The following is a 19,832-nucleotide window of genomic DNA, read 5'->3' as shown; positions in this document are numbered from 1 at the left end:
AAAAGCATTAAAATAAAATTTGATTAATTCTTTAATTTAGCATTTTATTTACATTAAAATAACTAGCTAAAAAGATAATATAATTAAGGAATATTTAAAAGGTGTTTTTAACAAGCCATATAAGTTAATATTTAAATTATAATTTTCTTATATTTTAATTTTAAATATCTATTTAACGCGTTTATTCCGTATTGCCATACCAGCCATATAGATTACTAAGAACGCTTAGGCCCCTAGAACTAATGTGTTAGATGGACACCTGAACTTTTGAGGTAAGTAGAGACCTAGACCTCTCTCAAGAACATCAATGCTATCTGTTTGGGCCAGGCCCCATACCAACATCAACTTGCCAAACGTACTTCTGCAACACGGCGAGAGCAGCCCCCAAGGAATTGAGATAAGACAGCTGCAATGCAACCCACCTGTTTATTGTACCAACACAGCGGCACCAACACTGTGCCCTAAAGACTTGGCGTCGCGGCTGCAACCGGTGCTTACTGTACCGTGTATGTTCCTACCCGAAGCGAGCCAACCAATAAGCGTAACATTGTCAGGGGAATACATAATCTGGCTGTGCAATCACCCATGGTGAAGCACTTGCTCGTTCCTAAAAGCGTTGTCTCTGCCCTGGATCATTCGACCCCATCAAATCCTTCGTCTCTGAGGCAATTCTCGAACTCTGCCCTTACTCTGCTCAATCATCATGGAACCCAACAAATCCCTCATCTACAAGGCCGAAACGCTCTACCTCCCGGTGCCAGGTGAGCATCTCACCGTGGAGGACCGGCCATTTGACCCCAAGGCAGCCCCTCCCGCTGGTGGACTGAGCGTCAAGAACCTGTTCTTGTCACTAGATCCCTCCCATCGTGGGCAGATGTACAAGCCATATGAGACCTACAGCTACGCCGTGCCATGGGTCCTGGGCCAGCCTGCTCGAGTGACCACACTCGGCAGCGTCATTCAGTCTGATAACGCTGGCTTCAAGCCGGGCGACCTCATCCTGGCTTTCACTGTCGGCGCCGCTGCAGAGTACACCACCATTACTGCCGACCAGTTGCCTTTGGTTCAGGTCTTGGCTCTTCCGGAGGGCGTGCCGCCTGAGCTACTCCCCCCTTCGAGGATCTTGGTGAGTTGGCCTCCCTCCCCCACCCGCTCCAGCCCCACACACACTTCTTCAGGCCGATGTTGACTTTCCGAATAGAGCGCCCTCGGAGTCCCGGGCCTGTCAGCATATGAGAGCTTCTTTGAATATGTCAAAGAGCCTCGCGAGGGCAAGACTATATTTATTACGGCGGCAAGCGGTGCTGTGGGCCAATTCGTCGGTCAGCTGGCGAAAATGCATGGCATGAAGGTCATCGGCAGCACTGGGAGCCAGGAAAAGGTCGATTTTGTGGTAAAGGAGCTAGGGTGTAAGTCATCAGTCCCGCAAAGATGCCACGTCCCTGGAAACGCTTGGTTGTTACATGCTAGCAAAAGACCCAAGAACAGCTGTTGGTGCTGCTAAGTTGCTAATTTCACGGTTCAAAGATGACGCTGCTTGGAACTACAAGACGGAGAAAACGAGCGAAGCCCTAGCTAAATATGCCCCTGAGGGTCTCGATGTCTACTACGACAACGTTGGTGGTGAGCAGCTAGAGGCAGCTTTGAAGCACATGAAGGACTTTGGTACGGTGATTTCAAGCGGCATGGTGGCTGTTTATGGAACACCAGATGAAGAAAAATACGGCGTACGGACTCTCATGGAGATCTTTTTGAGGCGTCTTACGGTTCAAGGGTTCATTTGCTCAGACCCTCACTTGATCCAGAAGTACATGCCGACTTTCGCTCGGGATATGATTGGGTGGATTGCGCAGGGCAAGATTAAGACTAAAGAGCATGTGGTGGTTGGGATCGAGAATGCGCCCCAGGCCCTGGTTGACATGTGGACCGGGAAGAAATTCGGAAAGATGGTCGTTCAAGTTTGAATCATCGGGATGAGGCGTTGATGATGAAAGCAGTACTGTATTGTCACAGCTGTTCGTAACGAGAGCAACACCAACTCATGAGAGCAAGAGTATTGAGCTTCGGACGATACGGACAGATTGTCTAAACTCTAAAATGTTATGTTGCAGACGCTCCGTTGTATGAGTGAGCAAGAGACAGCACAAAAGAAATGAAATCGGGGATTTGCTGCATCCATGAGTGACTCCAATGATCCAAAATGAAACTCAGCAGGCCCTCCCCAAGTTAAGCCCCAGCCAGTCGCAGCCCTGGAGTAGTACGTGAGATATGCAAAAGTGGCCGGCCGGGATCCCAAAGGTGTGGTGCACCATCGAATAAAAAAACTCTCCAATCCATGGAGACTCGACACGTCTAACCTTTCTGGCCAATATAATAATCCATCTCGTCTGTCCTAGGCACCGACGGCAACGACCCGCCCAAAGAGCCTCTCCCGCTTCATACACAAGAACCCGAGACGAGATTGACTGTGACGGCGATGACTACAAATAGCAGGAGACGCACGGCTGCCATCAGAGCCTCGTCGTTGTTGACGAACTGGAAGTAGATTGGGAGGTAGTAGACGACGACGAACAGTGTCGTGGTGCCGGCTGCTGCCACCACGTACAAAAGGACTTGTGTCCGATCGCGCAGCAGGTGACCCGGAAATGCGCGGCGGGACGGTGTTGTAAAGATGGCGAAATACTGTTGCAAGACATAGGTGATGAGAAGCACCCCGAACACAACGAAAATAGCGATGGTACGCCCATCGGCCCACGGCCACTGACCACCGGCCACGGTGAAAGCCAGGAGGAAGCTAACCCAGACTCCGGCACCGAGGAGCAAGCCGAGAAAGTCAATAGGGGCTAGACGGGCACGGATGCTAAGACCCTGCACTGGGTGGATCGATGGGAGGTAGAAGAGGAAAGCTGGAGCCGAGATGGCGCCGATGACGAGGTTGATATAGAAGGCCCATCTCCAGGTTGCTGCCGAATCTGAAAACGCGCCGCCAATGAGGGACATGTAGAAGCCGCGCTCCTTCTCCTCGGTCATGACTACATAGTACTGCAGTGACCCAAGGTAGATTCCGCTGCCGCCGGCGCCGGCGATGACACGACCGACTATGAGTGCGTTCACTGAGACGTTGTTAATCGGAAACGAATAAATCAGGGAGAGATTTGAACACATCTTTTCTTTTGGGAGGAGGGGAGGGGGGCCTTTGGGCTGTCATGTCGAAGGCTTTTGAGAAATTCGTTGGAGAAGGCTTACCGTTCGGAGCGCCGCCACAGAGAGCCGAGCCGGCCTCAAAGAGCACCACGGTTGCAATGGAGACCCATTTGATATTGAAGGAGTTGTAGAGCGTGCCCAGCAGCAGAATGACACAGACGGATCCCAGCGGGAATCCTGCCCCGATCCAGGCGAGCTGGTCGACCTGGCCGAAAGCCTCTGTCACAAGGCCCTGGACATCTGCGGCGATGGTGGTATCGAGGCCGTACAGGAAGCACGTAACGTACAGCGAGACGCAGACGAGGACCCAGCGGAAGCCACGTATTGTCCTCTTCTTTTCGTCCGACTCGGACTCGGCGCTGGATTCTCCCTGGGGCCATTCGTTTCGTGTCTCGTCCTTCTCGGTGTTTTGACCTTGGCTATTTCCCATGGTCTCCGGACCTTCATCAGGCTGAGTGGAAAACATGGTATTGAAATGCGTGTAAATGAGCAGCAAATGTCACACTCTTTCAAGTTAACAAGCTCATTAAGCTGCAGAAGTGGTACAGTTTGGATGGCTTGTATGCCAGTATTTGGCCAGAAGGTCCGATTTTGTTTGTATTTCTCATTCGAAAGCCTTGTCACCCATGTTCGCCAGGAATGGACAAGACGCGTATATTAGATTACAGATTTCTTTCGTCGATTTGTTCTTCGCGTTAGGTAAACCAATCTTCCTCATCTGTAGCTCAATTTTACAGCTTCAACCAATTAATAGCATTACTCAATTCAGTATACCGATGCAGATTCTGGGGGAACTTATGCCATCGCCTCGACTACGCGTCGTTGCACGGGCGATTCTCCCTCGCAGCAGTATGGAAGAACTCGAAAAGGTTAGCTCGAGAGAGACCCACGTTCACTTGTTGGAACCAACAGACCCAAGGAGAGGGAGTTGGTACCACAGACGATTTCTGGGGTTACCAATCAATCAGCACATTATCAATCACCGAATTACCAAGAACCGCATTACCAGAAAAGGAAAACCTGAGGTTTATCATGAACTGTTATCTATGAAAGGGTACCTCTAAAGAAGCATATGTCAGACACCAGATTTAGGTCAGTCTGCTTATCCATCGCTTTTTATTCTGAAGCAGAAAATTACCAGATATGATAACATCCCGTGCTCTGGCTATAAACACTATTGAACCGTAGAAATGGATGAACGTCAAAATAAGGTTGAAACTAATTTCTGGTCCGGTGTCGATCGCGCTCGGACTTCTCAAAGTTTGATCCGGGACGACGAGTCAGAGGGTGAGGAACGGGCCGGACGGCACGTAAGGACATTAGTGGGGGTAGCTGTGTACTAGACCGACTGTTTCGATGCAGAATCATTGAGCTGTGTTGTGTAATGTACTGGGCAAGAGATTAAAGATATCACATAATTACGTATCTGTTTGTCTAGGGATTGGAAGAACCCATCCGTCAACGATTCCACAGTATCTACCGTGTTATTTTGTGCCATTTCTGCCGTCGTGTATACGAGCTCATCCCCTCCGCTCCTTTTCTTCTTTCCTAGCCTTGGCCTTTGCCCGGGCTAGACTGATGCTCTTCCGATTTCTCGATGGAATTTCGTACTTGGTCTCCCTGTCCAGCTGGTGGCGCTCCCAAAAGTCGTGCATCGTCATCTCGCGCTTCATCCTGTTCTTCTGCCTCTTCACCTCCATCGCCTCCCGCTTCCGACGCATCTTGCGCATACCGAGCCTCGTGCGCGGCCTGTCGTCATTCCTCTTCCACAGCGCCGCCAGCTGCCTCTTCCACCACCGCCTGGCGCGGTTCTTAGCCCGCCGCACCCTCTTGCTTAGCGACTTGAACGCCTTCCGCACGGACGTGCTCCACGCAACAAACAAGGCGCTGACCACCAGCAGCGCCGACGCGGGGAGCGCGATCGACCCGATCGTGCGCAGGGGGGTGTTGTTGCCGCCGCCCCACTCGCGCGTGTTCATGCCGAAGAGGGAGGTGAAGAAGGACAGCGGGAGGAAGATGACGGTGAAGACGGTGAAGATCATGACGGAGCGGTTCTGCGCGCTGGCCAGGTCCGCCTGCTGCCGGGAGAGCCGCACCTCGTCGATCTGCGCCTGCCGCTGCACCGTCTCGAGGAGCTTGTCGAAGTCTTGCCGGGTCGTCTTCACGCGCTCGATCATGTCCTTGGACTGTGCGCGGTAGGACTTGAGTCTGCTTAGGGCTTCCTGCAGGAAGAACCTCCCGTTGGTGGTGAGAGGGGACATGTACAGGGGGAGAGTGCCGGTGCTGTTGTTCTCCGGGGGACTGTTGATTGGTTGGCCCCAGGCAGAGGCCGGTGGAGGTGGGCTGGTGGGCGGAGAGCTGAATGTGCTGCTACCGCTGTAGATGGCCATCATCTGATTTATCTGCTCCTCTTGCTCTCCGAACAAATGGTTGAGTGTGGATAGCTCATCTTCGATGTCTCGGAGCTCTAGGAGGGCTGACGTGTTGTCGCGGTTCTCCTTTTCTGCCTTTTCGTCTTCTCTCTTGTGCCGTGCGCGTATGGAAGACGAGTTTAGCTTCAACTCATCGTCTTCTCCGTTTCTGTTTCTGAAACCTGTCGTGCGAAATCGCTTCAGCGAAGATGTCATCTTCTCGGTCAGAACGCTGATCGCTTCTTCGAAAATCCGAAATATTTCTAGATCTGGGTGCGACGAACGCTCTATGAGAGCTGTTACCGCATGAAGAACCGTCAGCGCAGCCAGGTCGAGGGCGTTTTCACACGGTCGGGTGAGATCGTCGTTGATTTCGTTGAACACGCTGTCACGGAGGTCTGCTTGCTGATGCAACGGACCCTCCATTGGGTTACCTTCCCTGGATGGAAAGAACGTAACCAGTGTTTCTGATACGATGCGTCAGCTTGGATTGAAATTGAGAGGGAACAGTACAAAGTTGAAAGACTTACTGGAGTCTGCTGCCCACAACCACAACTGATCCACCATCAGAACGTTGCCATCCAGAACGTCGTCTTCTGGCTTAGCATCAAACTCGTCCTCATTGCTTTCACTCTCTGAATCCAAATGTTCCTGATCTTCATCGTCGTCTCCGAAACCAGCGGCGTCCCCTCGATCATAGTGTGTGGGAGTCCTTTCCTCGCCTCTCAATGCGGGGCCAAGAGAAGCGACAGTTGGCTTGCCGTTCAGATAGACCCTCTCCTTAGTCATCTTGTACAACATCTGATCATCATCTCTAGCTCGTGTATCGTGCAGAGAAGGGTAGCGGTACTGGTCGAGGGTTCGCCGGCAGTTAAATGGTGGGTCGTGTCCCAGATACTCCCATATGACTCTCGATTCAAGGGACGTCTCCTTGGCAACCTCAGAAGGCACTGGTCTGGTGCGACCCTGGGCAACTCGCCTTTTGATAATGTCGCGGCGTTTCACCAACATCTTGTATGAATCGAAATGTAAGAAGGGGAAATATAAATATAGACAGCCTTGGCGAGGCGATGAACTGTCGGTGCGTTGCAAAACCCGGGCGCCGGACGCTGGTTGTCCGAACATCGATAGTTGTCTGGATTTGAGAGATACATACCCGCAAGCCGGCCTCAGGAAGCAAGCGTGATGTTGAGCGTGGCGGCCCCTCTCATGCCTGGAAGTCCAGTGTTCTGAGGAGAACAGCTCAGAGTAGTCCTGTCTCTCCTCCAACGATATCGTGTCGAAAACCTTCTTCACCCACACTGGGTTGTTAAAAGGGGTGTGGATCCAAACAAATTTGCGTGTCTTGCTGCTGGGCTTCGAGACAGTGGAGCCTAGTCTCGAATCCTGAATGAATGTTGTCTCGCTCCCCCGACGTTCCCTTGCGGTAGGGCCATTTGGTTTCAAATACTGGCGGACCGTTCGCTGGCTTGAGGCGCGATGTACGGGTTGAGGCCGCAAAGGACCAGTGCCAAATGATGTTTGAGACACAAGAGTCTCGCTCCCTGTTGTGGATCGGCTCATAGATGAAACTCCTTCTTCCTGTTGAGGAGAGAGCATCCTAGGAGAAATATTCCCTGGGTTTTCGGTAGACAACGAGCCATTTTGAGCAGCTTCTGGACTTGATTGTGACTGGGTCTCTGGAGACCGGTCGCCATCATTTGCAGTTTTAGGTACTGCGTGATCTTGAATGAGTGAGGATGGTTTTGGCGACTCGGTAAGCCTCGCGTCTGATGATGTATTCGAGGTTCCAGGAGGTACGATAGTTACTGAAGGGCGTCGTGCCTTCCTTGGGCGCTCGTCCGTGCCCGTGGCCACTTCACCCGGCGGTCTGAGAGACGGCGCCCTACCTTTTTGACCGAAGAATTGGGTGTCCTGGGGGTCATTTTGCGACTCCGATCGAATATCATTGAGCCTTTTCTCCAGCAGTCTGTCTGGGCCCTCATCCCAGAATGCCTCCAGTGAATGATCCTTGGTTGAGAAAAGCCGGATACTAGTCTCACCTGGAGACTCATGTATCGACCCACTTTCGTAAAATCCGTGAACCTCAATAGTGACCTTCTGCTCTAACCTCAGAGGTACATGGGGTGTGCTTTGGTTCAGTTGTTCTGCGTTTTGGATTGCAGCGCCTAGATCTGACAGGTACAGCCTCAGAGTCTGCGCGTTCTTCATGCCAAACGAGGCGCAATTTGCGTGGGTGCTTTGCAATGCGTAGACCTTCTCATGTCTGACTCCGAGGATCGCTGATCGCATCGATGTGACAGGGGCTTTGAATGGTATGTCTGTTGGTCCAGCGAACCCGATCCTTGACAGGCTTGAATCTTCTGTCTCATGGAAGCTCCACACCCGGAACTCACTGGACAGCTGTTTGAAGTCATCGTCTATCTTCAGAAGCGGTGGGTGGTCTAGCTTCAATTCGCCTCTCAACTTGGGCGTCAGCGGCTGAGACAGGTGGAGTAGCTGCTGGATGCACATGCCAAAGTCGATGATAGATAGATAGCTGGATCCTCGGTGGGGGGTAGCGAAGAAAGTAATGCCGTAGCAGTCCTCAAGGATGGGGCGATATTTGGAACTGCGGCTGGCTTGCGTCAAGGCCAACTTCACCACCAGGCCACCTATGCTGTGGCAGATGAAGAACAATGGCCTCCTCGCGATTTTTCCTGCCGTCTCTGTGCATATTGAGGACAGGAGGTCGTCCGCCATGGTTTTCAAATTCCTGTCTGGTGTCATATCTCCATGATCGTAAGTCAGAACCCGGGCCGTGTTGGCTTCGTGCCTGACCCCGCTTCGAGCCCATGACGCTGCGGGCTTTTGATCTTTACCCAGGCTGGAGGGCAAAGGTGTAGTAGGCGTAGGCTCTTTCGCAACCTGTGACTCGGTCCACTTCGGCGCTTTGCCGTGGTGGAAAGTTGGCGGCCTCTTGAAGACATCTTTGGACAGAGGCTCGCGCATCCACGTGTCGTGAGGATCAGCACCTGGACACGGAACCAATACCACACTACACTCCAAGTCAGTTAAGGCAGTCGACTGCGCTTTCATTAACCGTCAAACGTACTCGACATTTGTCTCATTATGAGATTTCCCGCCAATTGCACCATCTCGTGCCACGAACTGTGGTTTCCTGGGGTGACCATCTTGTTGCCGGCCAGTCCCGGCGAGGCCATTTGTTGTCGGCGTGCTCGAGACCTCATGACTGCTTGGGTCGTATCCCGGGTCTGCTTGAAACGACGTGGAGCGCGATAAATCGGGGCTGTCGCTTTGCAGGTTGATCTGTGGGATATTACTCAATTTCACGGGTGCCGCCGGCCCATGGTTGACGTCGGCTGCGGCCATTTCCAGAAGAATCGACACGGAGCGGGAAGACAGTCTTAACTTCTCTGGGCTTCATGGTTGGGCGGTATCGAAAAGCTTGAATATTTCCTCGAGTGAATGAAAAATGAGCAAGTCGACTACCGCCAGCTGGCGAGGCTCCGCTGAGGGGTGGCGTCATGGGGTAATCTCCGTCTATACTTGCGCCGACGAACGCTACTGTAAGTAGCTGGCTGCCCATGTATGCATACTCGGTTGCATGCATGTAACCTGTCGGTTCGGGTCTCAGCTTTTTGGTGATGAGCAGACAGCGTTTGACCACCGCTAACACGCAGTAAGCCTTTTCCGATAGCGAAGGATCCGTCAGTGGCTGCCAGGATTGACACCAGTAGCAAACCAGTCTCACCTCCGCTCGTCACGCCATGCCCAAGCAAGCTGGACTGCATGCAAGGGTTGCAACCCGTACCAGTAGCAGAGTCACGGAGCCTTGGGCTCGGAGAAATTTTCCAGCTTCTGTACTGGAAGACCCATGCATTTGGCCCCCTCCAACTGACCCTCCACTGCGCCACAAGCGTGCATAGCTGAATTTGGGTGGGTGGCACCAACGATGAACACGGAACTCGACCAGCCACAGGTCTACTTAATACGGGAATATTTTCTACCAATTGAGGTATCACTGCGAAGGGATGCACCGAAGCTAGCCTGGAAGGTCGCCAGAGTTACACGCCCTGGGGCATTTGGGATCAGTCCCCTGCGACAAGCACCGACTTTCTTCTGTCTGCTCTGAACTAATCAGGTAGTGGTATGATCTGTATTATCCTCTGATATTTGCAAGGTCGCCGTCTTCCGGACGTGGTCGTTTTTCTACATGCAAATGTATCATCAAGAGAATGGATATTCATACAGAAGGAAATGGATGTTACACGGATAGCTCTTCAATAGTGTTCCCCCGGCTGATCAGAGCATAACACCCACACCCACACCCACGCCCAATTTACACACACCTAATTCATACACCTATACCTAATTTATATGCCTAACTTGCACATTATATAAGTATATAAGTGTGGGAATCAGGTATGTGAACTGGATTTAGGTATGTGAATTGGGTGTGGGCGTGTTGGGCGTGGGTGTGTTGGGTGTGAGTGCACTAGGGGTGTAATGTATCTGTATACCAGCCATTTCTTTCTATGTGACTATCCGTTCTCATTATCAATACTGGCAGCCAGCGGCAAAGCTCCTGCAACATCGCAAGACCAACAACGCAATGTGGTCGCATATGCCGGCTCATGCTGCAAGTGCTGTGCATGTACTTAACTCTGTTGAGCCACGTTTGGTTAGAATCAACAACCCCTTCCCCTGTAGGCCTGCAGGCCTTATCTTGGCCAGGTATATTTGGGCTGACACTGCTATGTATTCCTGGCGTGGTTTAAGCTTGCGAGTCTTTTGAGAACTGCAACTAATCTCATAAGATCGTACTTTGCAAATCTTCCGCTGATTCAGTATTAAATCATCCATAATAGAGAATTGCAAGTAAATTAATAACTAGCATTAATCAACATTTTCTGATGTTAAAACTCACTGTACCAATGTTTATAATATTAAAAATTGCTAAAGCCGAGTTTATGCTTAACACAAAATGAATGAAACACTGATCCTCATTGCTACTATCACCAAAATTATCATGAACATTGTCATTATATGTGTCATCGGAGCTTCAACATACAACAGGAAAAGGATCCTCAAGAGTCTAGAGAAGATACGACGGAGAATGCGCAGGGTTCAAATGACGAAGAAGGTGTGGCTTTCATGAGGGAAGGTGATGGTGACGACAACAGGGAGCTACGGTCATGCCAGCCCAGACGGAAGCAATTGGCAAGGTCTTGGAGGATCGCATCCTGAAGAATTAACTCTATGAACTGGCTGTCATGGTAACGAAGAGGAAGAAATTTATTTATATCAGAGCGTTACAGGTGTGCGGTTTCATTTGCATTCAATCTAGCCTCTGTCAGAGAGGGACTATGGTCTAATTTCCATACAATATCGATCTGGTCTTGTGAGCATCAGCCCTGCCAGAATGACAGTCTCACTTGTGCCAATCCCCAACCTCACACAAGAACCCAAGAGTCCATGTGACTTTATCTCGCAGAATATCCACAGGACGTTTCCCTTCGTTGTTCTGTTTGGCGACGCCAAGTATCAAAGCCCATAGCCCAGAGGGATGCCACTTGCATCAACATGAGCAGCTTTCTTCGGACCAAATCCTTAGCTGGTGGGCTTTCGGCTCAACATGGGCCGCAAAATCCGGAGCATCATCTGCGCGGCTTCGATCTTCTGTTCAATAGGTGATTCAAGGATACAGCGTGCCATGTCCAATTCATCAAGCTCGAGGCCATCGATCGCAAGAAGAGACTCAACCCTCTCGAGCGTAGCCTGCTGCTCCTCAGGAGGCAATTTTCGGGCGCGGAGGCCAACTTTGATGGCTAGATCCTGAAAATTGTGCATAGGATCCTGCGAGTTCTGTCCATCGGCGGACACACTCTTGGCTCGGTCCTCTCCCACACGGTGGGGAGAAGCTGAGTCCTCCTGAGCACCTGAGGCCTCCTGACCAGCTTTGCTTCGATTCCGCTCGCGTCTGTCTTTGAGAGGAGGAGAGGAGGATCTAATCGCCGGTGTAGCGGAAGCTATACCCTGTTGAACGTTTGGTTCGGACCGGCAGATATGGCCCCTGCCAAAGTAGTAGCAAGAAGGGCAGGCCCCCTTGAACACGTCCTGATCGTCGCCAGGCATCGCAGGCGCTCGCATACAGGTTTTCCAAAGGCCTTTTCCAGCAGCACAATGTGCACACGGGGACCTGCAAGCATCCATCTTAGTACATGTACTCAACAGCCCCTTTATATGTCACTTACTCAGATACGATCCCGTGGGACTGAGCCAACGCGGCTTTCACACGGGCGATCCCCCTGGCAGTGCTTTTGATCGGAAAGGACTTGCCTTTGCGTCTAGGGAGCTCGAAGACCATCTGCGTGGTTCGCCCAACCTGTGTTTGCGGCGTGGAATTGATGTCCAGGGCGCCTTCTGCAGAGGGCAATTCAGAGAGGAAAACCATAACGTCGCTGTACGGGAGCTTTGGGTGAGCCTTCCCCAGGCAAGTATAGGCGTTGTATGCAGCATCCGCGGTCGTCTCTGCGGGCTCGATATCGCTCTCCACTGTTCGTCGATCCCCAACCTCGGCGATGGGTCTCGCAATCTGGTGTGACTGTTTCAGAACTCCAGAGGAGCTGGCAACGCCTGGTGCAGCTTTCTGGGACGGCTTAATCGACGGCGTGTCCGGCTGGAGCGCATCAGGTGGTCTGTCTTCAGAGGACCGAGGGTTTCGTGAAATGTCAACGCAGCCGTCTTGGCCTCGCGATCGTGTGCCTATGATTGAGAGGGTGCCGTCGAGATTGTCATTGCCCGGCAAATTCTGGCGTGCATCCTCCCACTTGTCTGGGATCAGAGCGCCTTGCGCATGCACTGTGATTAGTTAGTTTGATCATTAACCTGATAATTCAGGATAATTTACAAAGCAGAAGACATGAGATAGATGTATGACTTGGAAAAATAAGTAAACTTTACATAGAGAAGGTGGTGACATGAACATACTTTTAAATTGAAGGTAAGGCCTGCCCGTATGTGATCGTGGTAATGCCTGGTCATTGGAAATCTTCTCATGATCATTGCTTTTAGCAGACTTTATGTTGGCGCTCTGAACCTGTCTACGACTGGTCTTGCTGCCTCTGCTCCGCTCCGGAGTTGAGTGAACATCGATTGTGTCCTCGGAATCCTGACGGCCGGGTGAGTGATCATTATTTCCGTGGTTTAAATGGGCCCGAGTACCAGAATGATCGTCTTGTGGTTGCTAGTCTCCAGAGCGATCGTTCCTGAGCTCAACCCTCAATCGCAGTGACTCAGAGCGACGAGCCTGGAAAGAGTTGCCGGGTGGGATGGAAGTATCTGATCCGCTTGACAGTGATACACTATCATCATCAGCACCTTCGCGCGAACCTCTAGTCAGGAAGGGCATGGATTGATTCTGGGCCATGGCTTGGACGTTCCTGTGTCCACGAGGCGAAGAAAGACGCAGCTGGGGACCAGTAGGGCGGTAGGGGCGCTCAGAGTCCACACTGGGCCGCTTCCTCTTGTTGCCGGTCTTGGGAGATTGATAGGCGGACATCTTGGAGAGCGGGAATTTGATAACACGTATGCTGGTAGAAAGCGTGCAAAGGTCTGGATCAGTGGCAGGTGATGCAGGGAGGTGGTTGCTGGTAGAAAGCTGGTAGCTAAACTGTGGGAGCTTGCTGAAAGGGAATAAGAAGCTTGAGCTGATGAGAAGAAGTAGATGGCAGTTAAGCTTCTTCCAAAGTATGGGATTATTGGGGAAACAAACTTTTGTGCAAACGGGCGCGGGGGCGGGGGTGCAAACAAGTGGGTGTGCAAGAAGGTGGTTGCTGGTAGAAAGCTGGTAGCTAAGCTTTGGGGGCTCATTGAAAGGGAATGGGAAGCTTAAGCTGATGAAAAGAAGCAGGTGATAGTTGAGCTTCTTCTTAAAATTATGAGCTTGTTGGGTTGACAAACTTTTATGCAAACGGGTGGGTGGTAAACGTGCGTGGGCCGGGTCCAAAAGCACCAGTGCCCACATGTCAGAATTTGGCTCCCGAGGCTCAGTGATCAAATGGTAACTATGATTCTGGGGAGTATCTATTTTTCTTAAAGATTGCACTATACTTCAGATCATCTTCACAATGTGGCCTCCTGTATAGCGCTCAGAAATAAACGAATCATGCTCATTACTTCTAACGCGATTTTGCTACTGACCCATTCATCTTAGGATACCTAGGTAGGAAAGGGATAGACCGGGAATCTAAGGAAGGAATGCGGAAATGTGGCTGAGGTTGTTACTTGCTCTCAAGGCTATCTACCAATGGTGCGCGAGGGTACCCATGTTCAGCGAGTGAAGAGAGCCATGACATTAGGACCATGCCCAACCTTTTCCTTCATATCAGTGTTTGTTTAACTTTCAGAACTGGGCAAGAAATTGCCGACGGATGCGAGTATGGGTGCTGCCAGATCACTGCACTCCGCGAATGCATCTGATAGGCAAGAAATTTTGGCTGGCTTCCAAGAGATAGACCCCATGTTTTGAAGGTTTGTAACTCCACATTAAAGGCTTGATGGCGCAGCACCACCAGCATCGAGAAATATCTGCTCCAAAACCTCGACGGACTGTACGACACTGTCGTGATCTGTCTCTCTGACTGTCGTGGTCGTGAAATCCAGCACGTCCTGAAACTCGCCTTCCCCACTACCTTTCCAGCAATCCTCCATGTAGCTTTGGCCTCTTTTACCAATCATAGAATCGGTCTCGGCAAAGTAAGCACTTATTCTCAGCTTTTCTCTGTTATCACCGCCATCTTCTGCTCGTCGGCCTCTCTCAAGCTCGGCCAGCTTCCTGACAAAGAGCGCATAGTCATCGCAGTCGGCCCACAACCCAGCAGGCCCTTTCCGGAGGCAACACAGTGCCTCGCTATCTGCGCCGACCATGCTCTCGCTGAAAATAGCCTTAAGTGTCAGGGTTTGCAGCTCCTTCTGCAGCTCCACCGGCAGCCCATAGTCGCGCTCTATCCTCTGGCGGTTTCTCTCCAGCGGTGGCGTCTCCGCAGCGTTGACACCGCTGCTCGAAGGCAGTAGTTTAGAGATTTTGTTGAACGCTGTCCCACCAGCCGATACAATCTTGGGCATGTGATGCCAAGCGCCAAATATACTGGTAGGCAGGTTCTTCGCCATCTGCATGGACATGACATGAGAATGAGCCGGGTCAACCCACGGTGCTGTCGTCCAGTTAATTCGTGTGCCTCACCACCTTGCGTTATTCGTGGATGGGAAGATGGCCGTACCTACCAAGGCAACCATTGGCCTATCTGGGTCAAGGATACCACGACAACGAACAAGAGTGTTGAGAAGGTAAATGGTGCCTGAACTGTGGGATGCCAAGGCGACATGCGCTATCTGTAAATGGGCCAGAAGGGGAGGCACCACTTCAATCCAAACACTGACTCGCTGCTGAAGCGGTATACTGGTCGAGTGGCCCATACCCGGCCTGGATGGAGACAAGTCCGTCAGCTAATCGGGATCAACGAGCCGCATTGTGAGAGGCCACACCTACCTGTCCACAATCAGAACCCGGACGCCCAGCTTTTCTGCGATAGCATGCATCCAGACACTGAGATAGCGAGATGCAAACATTCCTGGAATGAATAGCACCGTCGGACAATGAGTGCCATCGTCACCTTGTTTCGGAGTGCGTCCGACGTCTGCGTAACTAACTTGGAGCTCGCCGTGCTCTGCTGTGGCAGGCAGTGTGAACCGTTGATGGAATCGGTCTTGTGCAAGATACTCTGCAGCGCGCGACGATAGAGAATCGGCAGTGGAACCTGAGCTTACCGCCGCCATGGTGATTTGGTTGGGCTTGATGGAGCAGATTGTTGGAAAGTGATGAGCTGATGTCGTTGGGCTGCTTACGAAGTATCGACAGATCCAGGCACCATAGCATCCTACGGACGTAGCTTACCTAGCTAGCGCCAACAGTACCGCTTCCAGCCACGAGGACCCCACACTAAGGACTGCAGGATTGCAAGAGTGCAGCGAATAACACCTTGGAACCAACAGCCTGCTATAGTTGCCGCATTCGGGCCCTGCTTACGCTTAATGTAGGAAGGCGTAGCATGTTGACCTTTGTCAGCTGTTGTTGGACCGCGAGATTGGCGGAGATGTCTTGCAAATGTAAAGACCAAATGATCAATATAACATTCTGGAATAGACCAATATCGCCGTTGAGGTTATCATGTGCGGCCTGGACCTTATATGGCGGCCAGTATCCGGACCCATTAATTACTTCTGCTGCATTCGCGGCCTCAGATTCGATCCAGAGGTTCGGTCATGATTGGGTCTCCTCAGACTTTTATCAGCTTCGCCGTCCTCGAGCCTCGCATACCAATCTCCAGCGCAAGAATCCCTGACCTGGGGCCAAGATGAATGCGGGTCTTCTTGGAACAGGGAGAAGCTGCACCGATCATCTTCTAAGTGACTACAACAGAATGACGACTCGCTTCGATCGGCAAAGCTCCCAGTGCTGACAGAAAGTCCACTCCGAGAATACCTCTGGTGGCAAGGCGGCGTTTGAAACGCCTCAAATATCATGACTGCGGTGATGTTGATGTAGCCTTCAAAATTCAGCCATTGGTATCTGCAGGGTCTATACCTTGTCATTGCTGACCGAAACCGTGGACCTCGCCTGATGGCACGGTATCTGGCACAGAAATAGGGAGGAGCAACTAGCTACTTTGCGTATGAGCCGGAGAGAATCGAATATCTGCTTCAAACCAACAAGCACATACCCACGCGGTTGGCAGTGAGCAGCGGAATCCATGGCACCACCGCTGCTGCACCAGAGCATACCAACCTCATACGCAGGTCCGGAGAGTTGGAAATTCAGCCATCCGCCTTCCTCCACCACACTTGGATTCTCGCCTCCTTGTGAGATATGTTCGTGATGATGCACTCCTTCTCGATGACAATCACGCCACCCTGCCCGATCGTCGCCTCCAAGTCTCCGACCATCATCTTGAGCACACCTCTGATCACCGAGCACGTGCAGTCCCAGCCCTCTTCCTGGCCCACGCTAAGCTGGTTGAGAGCCGCGATGCCCTTGTTCAGGACACTCTGAGTCGGGCTGAGTTGTTGCGCAGCCTTTAGGCTGACGATCTCACGGCTGAGGAAGGACGTGGAGAACGCTAGGTGCTTGTCGTCAACGATGAGCCTGCCGGGGGCGATCTCCCACTCCGCAGCCGCCACCCGGGGACCGGGAGGTAGGTTTGGGGGTGTGCTTTTGGTTATGGAGATCCTCGTCACTGTGCCCGTCTGCAGAATCCCGGCCATCTGCTGCATCTGGTTCCACAATACAGCCTGCTCCTCAACAGGGAGCCGGCTCATGTCGCCAAACAAGCTGAATGCTCTCCCTGCCAGCTGTGAGCTGGAGATCTCATCGGCAGACGCATTCGAAGCGGTTGCCGTCGACTCCTTGGTGCTAGGTCTACCAGACGCCAATCCGCCAGAGGCCGATGCAGCTTCCGAAGACCCGGCGTTCGATACGGCTGAATGTGATTCCGCTTCGCCCGTGTTGCCACTGCCCTTGAAAATGCTGCTATCACCGGACTGATTGTCTGTCTTGGAGACCCTATTCGACCGACGAACCTTGAGTAAAACTCCCGAGGGTGATATCTCTGAAGACACATTCGACATTTGTGTCGACTGGCCTTGACGGTTTGGACCTCGGATTGCAAACAATGGGATCGGAACAGGGCTCTCTGAAATGGGTTTCTCCGCTTTCGTGGCCTTGTACGACGAGTACGTAGGAGCATGTGGGCGTATGGCTGCTGGGAGAGGACGAACGACAGAAGGCGGATCCAAAGCGCGCTCAACAATTGGCATGGGACGCGTGACCGGTGGGGTTGGAACAGGGATTGGGGTCTGCTTGGTCGTGGTTGACGATGGCGGGAATTCGCAAGGCTTCGTCGCGTGAAAAAAGTAGCAGTTCACGCACTGCGACCCGCAGACCTCCTGGAGCTCCCGCATCCCCTCAGCTTCTGGGGGCAGGACCTTACAGTTGCGCCGTCTTTCCAGGATCTTTGACTCGCATGGCTTACAGCGAGCCTCAACTCCGATGGCCTGGAAGATGACACTCATCAGGGCACGGTATGCTCTTTGATGGGACTTCTTTGTTCCGGAGAGCCATTCCATATCCATCTTGTTCCTGAGTGGCAAGGAGATGGCCTGGATGAATGCGCTCGTCTCCAGGCGGTCAGTAAAAGATGTAGTCCAATTCTGCGGTACGAACGGAGCTACGTAAGCCCAGACTTTGGATTCGGCCATGGCGCGGTCAAGATCGGAGGGATTCGTGGAGGTACTGTCCTGCTCAGCATCCACAGAAGATGACGAGCTATGAAGACGCAGCCCAGATCCAGACGGTGTCTTGTCGTAGGAAAGCTGTCGGGGTTTGCGCTCGCCGTTTGAGCCAGCATCGGGATTACCCTTCAAGAGACTGCCACTGCTGCCGCGAGCTCCAAGACGAGCGCTGCCTTGCCGGGTTTTGGGGAAAGCAGTGGCGTGCTCGTCGTCCTTCTCATCGCTGTCCTCGTCATCGTCCTCGAGGTACAAAACATCGTAGCTTAGATTGTCATCGTACTGAGCTCTTCTTTTCCCCTTGAGTCGAGAAGCAGGTAGTGTATTGTCTTGCGTATCAGACTGCCGGCGTTGCGAGCCAGTGACGGCGTGGTCGGCGTTGCGGGATCGGGCTCCCTGGGCGGGCCTGTCATAGCTCTGTGGCTTGCCCTCCCCTCCAGCTGCCCGGTCCGCAGGCTTGTGCCCATACCTCAAGGAGTGCCAAGGTGTCCGAGGTATTTCATTCCATATCTCGGCGTTCAAGGCCTCAGTCGAGCCGGCGGGAACGGAGGACGCGTCCGACCACGTGCTTGACGAGGTTGGTGGTCCATTAGGCACGGGGTTTTGCTTCGACTTGTAGTGACCAAAGCCGCTGAAGAGACCACCTAGCAGGCCTGGTTTGGCACCCCGGGTACCCTGTGAAGCCCCTGAAGCCCTTGAAGCCTTAGGCGCTGAGTCACCACTGTTGGGCGGTCTCAGGGAACGGTGTGCCTGTTGTGCAGGCAAGCCGAACGGGCGCGATGAGAACGGAAGTGTATCGCGTTGGGACTTGAAGGAATTCGATGTGCCGTTTCTCTTGACATCTCGCCCATCAGAGTGGAAGCTGGAACTGTTAGGCGTGCTCTCGTCGTGTTGGTGACCTGGTCCACCGGCTGTGTGCCTTCGCTTCGCGTCAGAGTCTCGCGTGCCAAGACCAACCTTGAGCGCGTCGTCCAGGTCGCGTTTCTTGGCGTTGCCCTTTGCCCTCCCCCCATCTCCATCAGCTCGACCCTGCATGGTTGCTGTCCTTGTTGAGCCAAGCTGGCCGGTGGTGATGGCTGGCGATAGGGATGGTACGGTTGAACTGCAGCTCAAACCAAACTGTCATAGCTCCTTCTAGGATGTAAAACACAGCTAGCTGATTAAGGCCTATCACCACTCTATGCATTAAAGATAAGGGTATAAATCAGGATGAAATTAGCTAATATATATAACTTCTAGCTTTCATACTTTTTATATTAAATTAGTAAGTTAAGAGGCAATAGAAAATGTTTAAGTTGTTTTAATAAGGTGGTTACTCAATTATTGCTCATCCTGTACAGAGCTTTTAGGGGATCTGGCCGCCTTAACACCTGGCCCAAAGCCGTAGCTGTAGCATCCACTAGGGTAATTCAAAGGTGCACAGTCCAGTGCTAACACGTTGTCTCAACCGTCTATAATCAGGTCTAGGCTCAGATACTGCCCCACCTGCGTGGCCTTGTGCCTTTAGAAACACACTTCATCATGCTACCTAGGAAGAATGTATAATTGCCAAGCACAGAGACATCAGATTAATATTAATCAGTACACTCTTCAATATTTGTTGTATCATCTGGACATCCGAGATCCCTTGAGTCAATTAGTTGCGATCCACGGGGACTGATCTTGCGGTCGTACTCGCGTACGATAGGATCGCTACATATGTGATCCTGGCGACAAGCATGGAATTGTTCAGTGATGTCGCTCTCGCTGTTATCGTAGACGTTGTGGTAGATTTCTTTGATGCATCTTCTTGTCGTGTCTTCGGGGAACGGGAGTCGCTCTAAAGAGCTGTTGAATTCCCCATGCATAATCTGTACGCGACGGAACTCG

At 52.0% G+C, this 19,832-nt stretch overlaps 6 protein-coding genes across 6 annotated transcripts; 1 reads left to right on the top strand and 5 right to left on the bottom strand.

Annotated features, from left to right (window-relative positions):
* Positions 1-703: 703 nt before the first annotated feature.
* Positions 704-1,964, top strand: INS49_015455 (uncharacterized protein; the record flags this gene model as incomplete). Its single annotated transcript, XM_043176136.1, has 3 exons — positions 704-1,126; positions 1,202-1,409; positions 1,528-1,964. 3 exons carry the CDS (start codon positions 704-706, stop codon positions 1,962-1,964), a joined length of 1,068 nt encoding a protein of 355 aa, XP_043019591.1.
* Positions 1,965-2,436: 472 nt separating this feature from the next.
* Positions 2,437-3,670, bottom strand: INS49_015454 (uncharacterized protein; the record flags this gene model as incomplete). Its single annotated transcript, XM_043176135.1, has 2 exons — positions 2,437-3,113; positions 3,247-3,670. The coding sequence occupies 2 exons, from the start codon at positions 3,668-3,670 to the stop codon at positions 2,437-2,439; spliced, it is 1,101 nt and encodes a 366-aa protein (XP_043019590.1).
* Positions 3,671-4,724: 1,054 nt separating this feature from the next.
* Positions 4,725-8,818, bottom strand: INS49_015453 (uncharacterized protein; the record flags this gene model as incomplete). The annotated part of the gene is made up of 5 exons (XM_043176134.1): positions 4,725-6,082; positions 6,146-6,570; positions 6,772-6,916; positions 7,505-8,629; positions 8,710-8,818. The coding sequence occupies 5 exons, from the start codon at positions 8,816-8,818 to the stop codon at positions 4,725-4,727; spliced, it is 3,162 nt and encodes a 1,053-aa protein (XP_043019589.1).
* Positions 8,819-11,228: 2,410 nt separating this feature from the next.
* On the bottom strand, positions 11,229-13,179 carry INS49_015452 (uncharacterized protein; the record flags this gene model as incomplete). The annotated part of the gene is made up of 3 exons (XM_043176133.1): positions 11,229-11,598; positions 11,873-12,467; positions 13,011-13,179. 3 exons carry the CDS (start codon positions 13,177-13,179, stop codon positions 11,229-11,231), a joined length of 1,134 nt encoding a protein of 377 aa, XP_043019588.1.
* A 986-nt stretch (positions 13,180-14,165) lies between these two features.
* Positions 14,166-15,455, bottom strand: INS49_015451 (uncharacterized protein; the record flags this gene model as incomplete). Its single annotated transcript, XM_043176132.1, has 2 exons — positions 14,166-14,789; positions 15,330-15,455. The coding sequence occupies 2 exons, from the start codon at positions 15,453-15,455 to the stop codon at positions 14,166-14,168; spliced, it is 750 nt and encodes a 249-aa protein (XP_043019587.1).
* A 1,038-nt stretch (positions 15,456-16,493) lies between these two features.
* Positions 16,494-18,998, bottom strand: INS49_015450 (uncharacterized protein; the record flags this gene model as incomplete). Its single annotated transcript, XM_043176131.1, has 1 exon — positions 16,494-18,998. The coding sequence occupies one exon, from the start codon at positions 18,996-18,998 to the stop codon at positions 16,494-16,496; it is 2,505 nt and encodes an 834-aa protein (XP_043019586.1).
* Between the last annotated feature and the right edge of the window lie 834 nt (positions 18,999-19,832).

The sequence above is a fragment of the Diaporthe citri genome, assembly GCF_014595645.1.
Source record: "Diaporthe citri strain NFHF-8-4 chromosome Unknown scaffold_9, whole genome shotgun sequence".
Lineage (NCBI taxonomy): Eukaryota > Fungi > Ascomycota > Sordariomycetes > Diaporthales > Diaporthaceae > Diaporthe > Diaporthe citri.
This window is presented reverse-complemented; position numbering and strand designations above follow the sequence as displayed.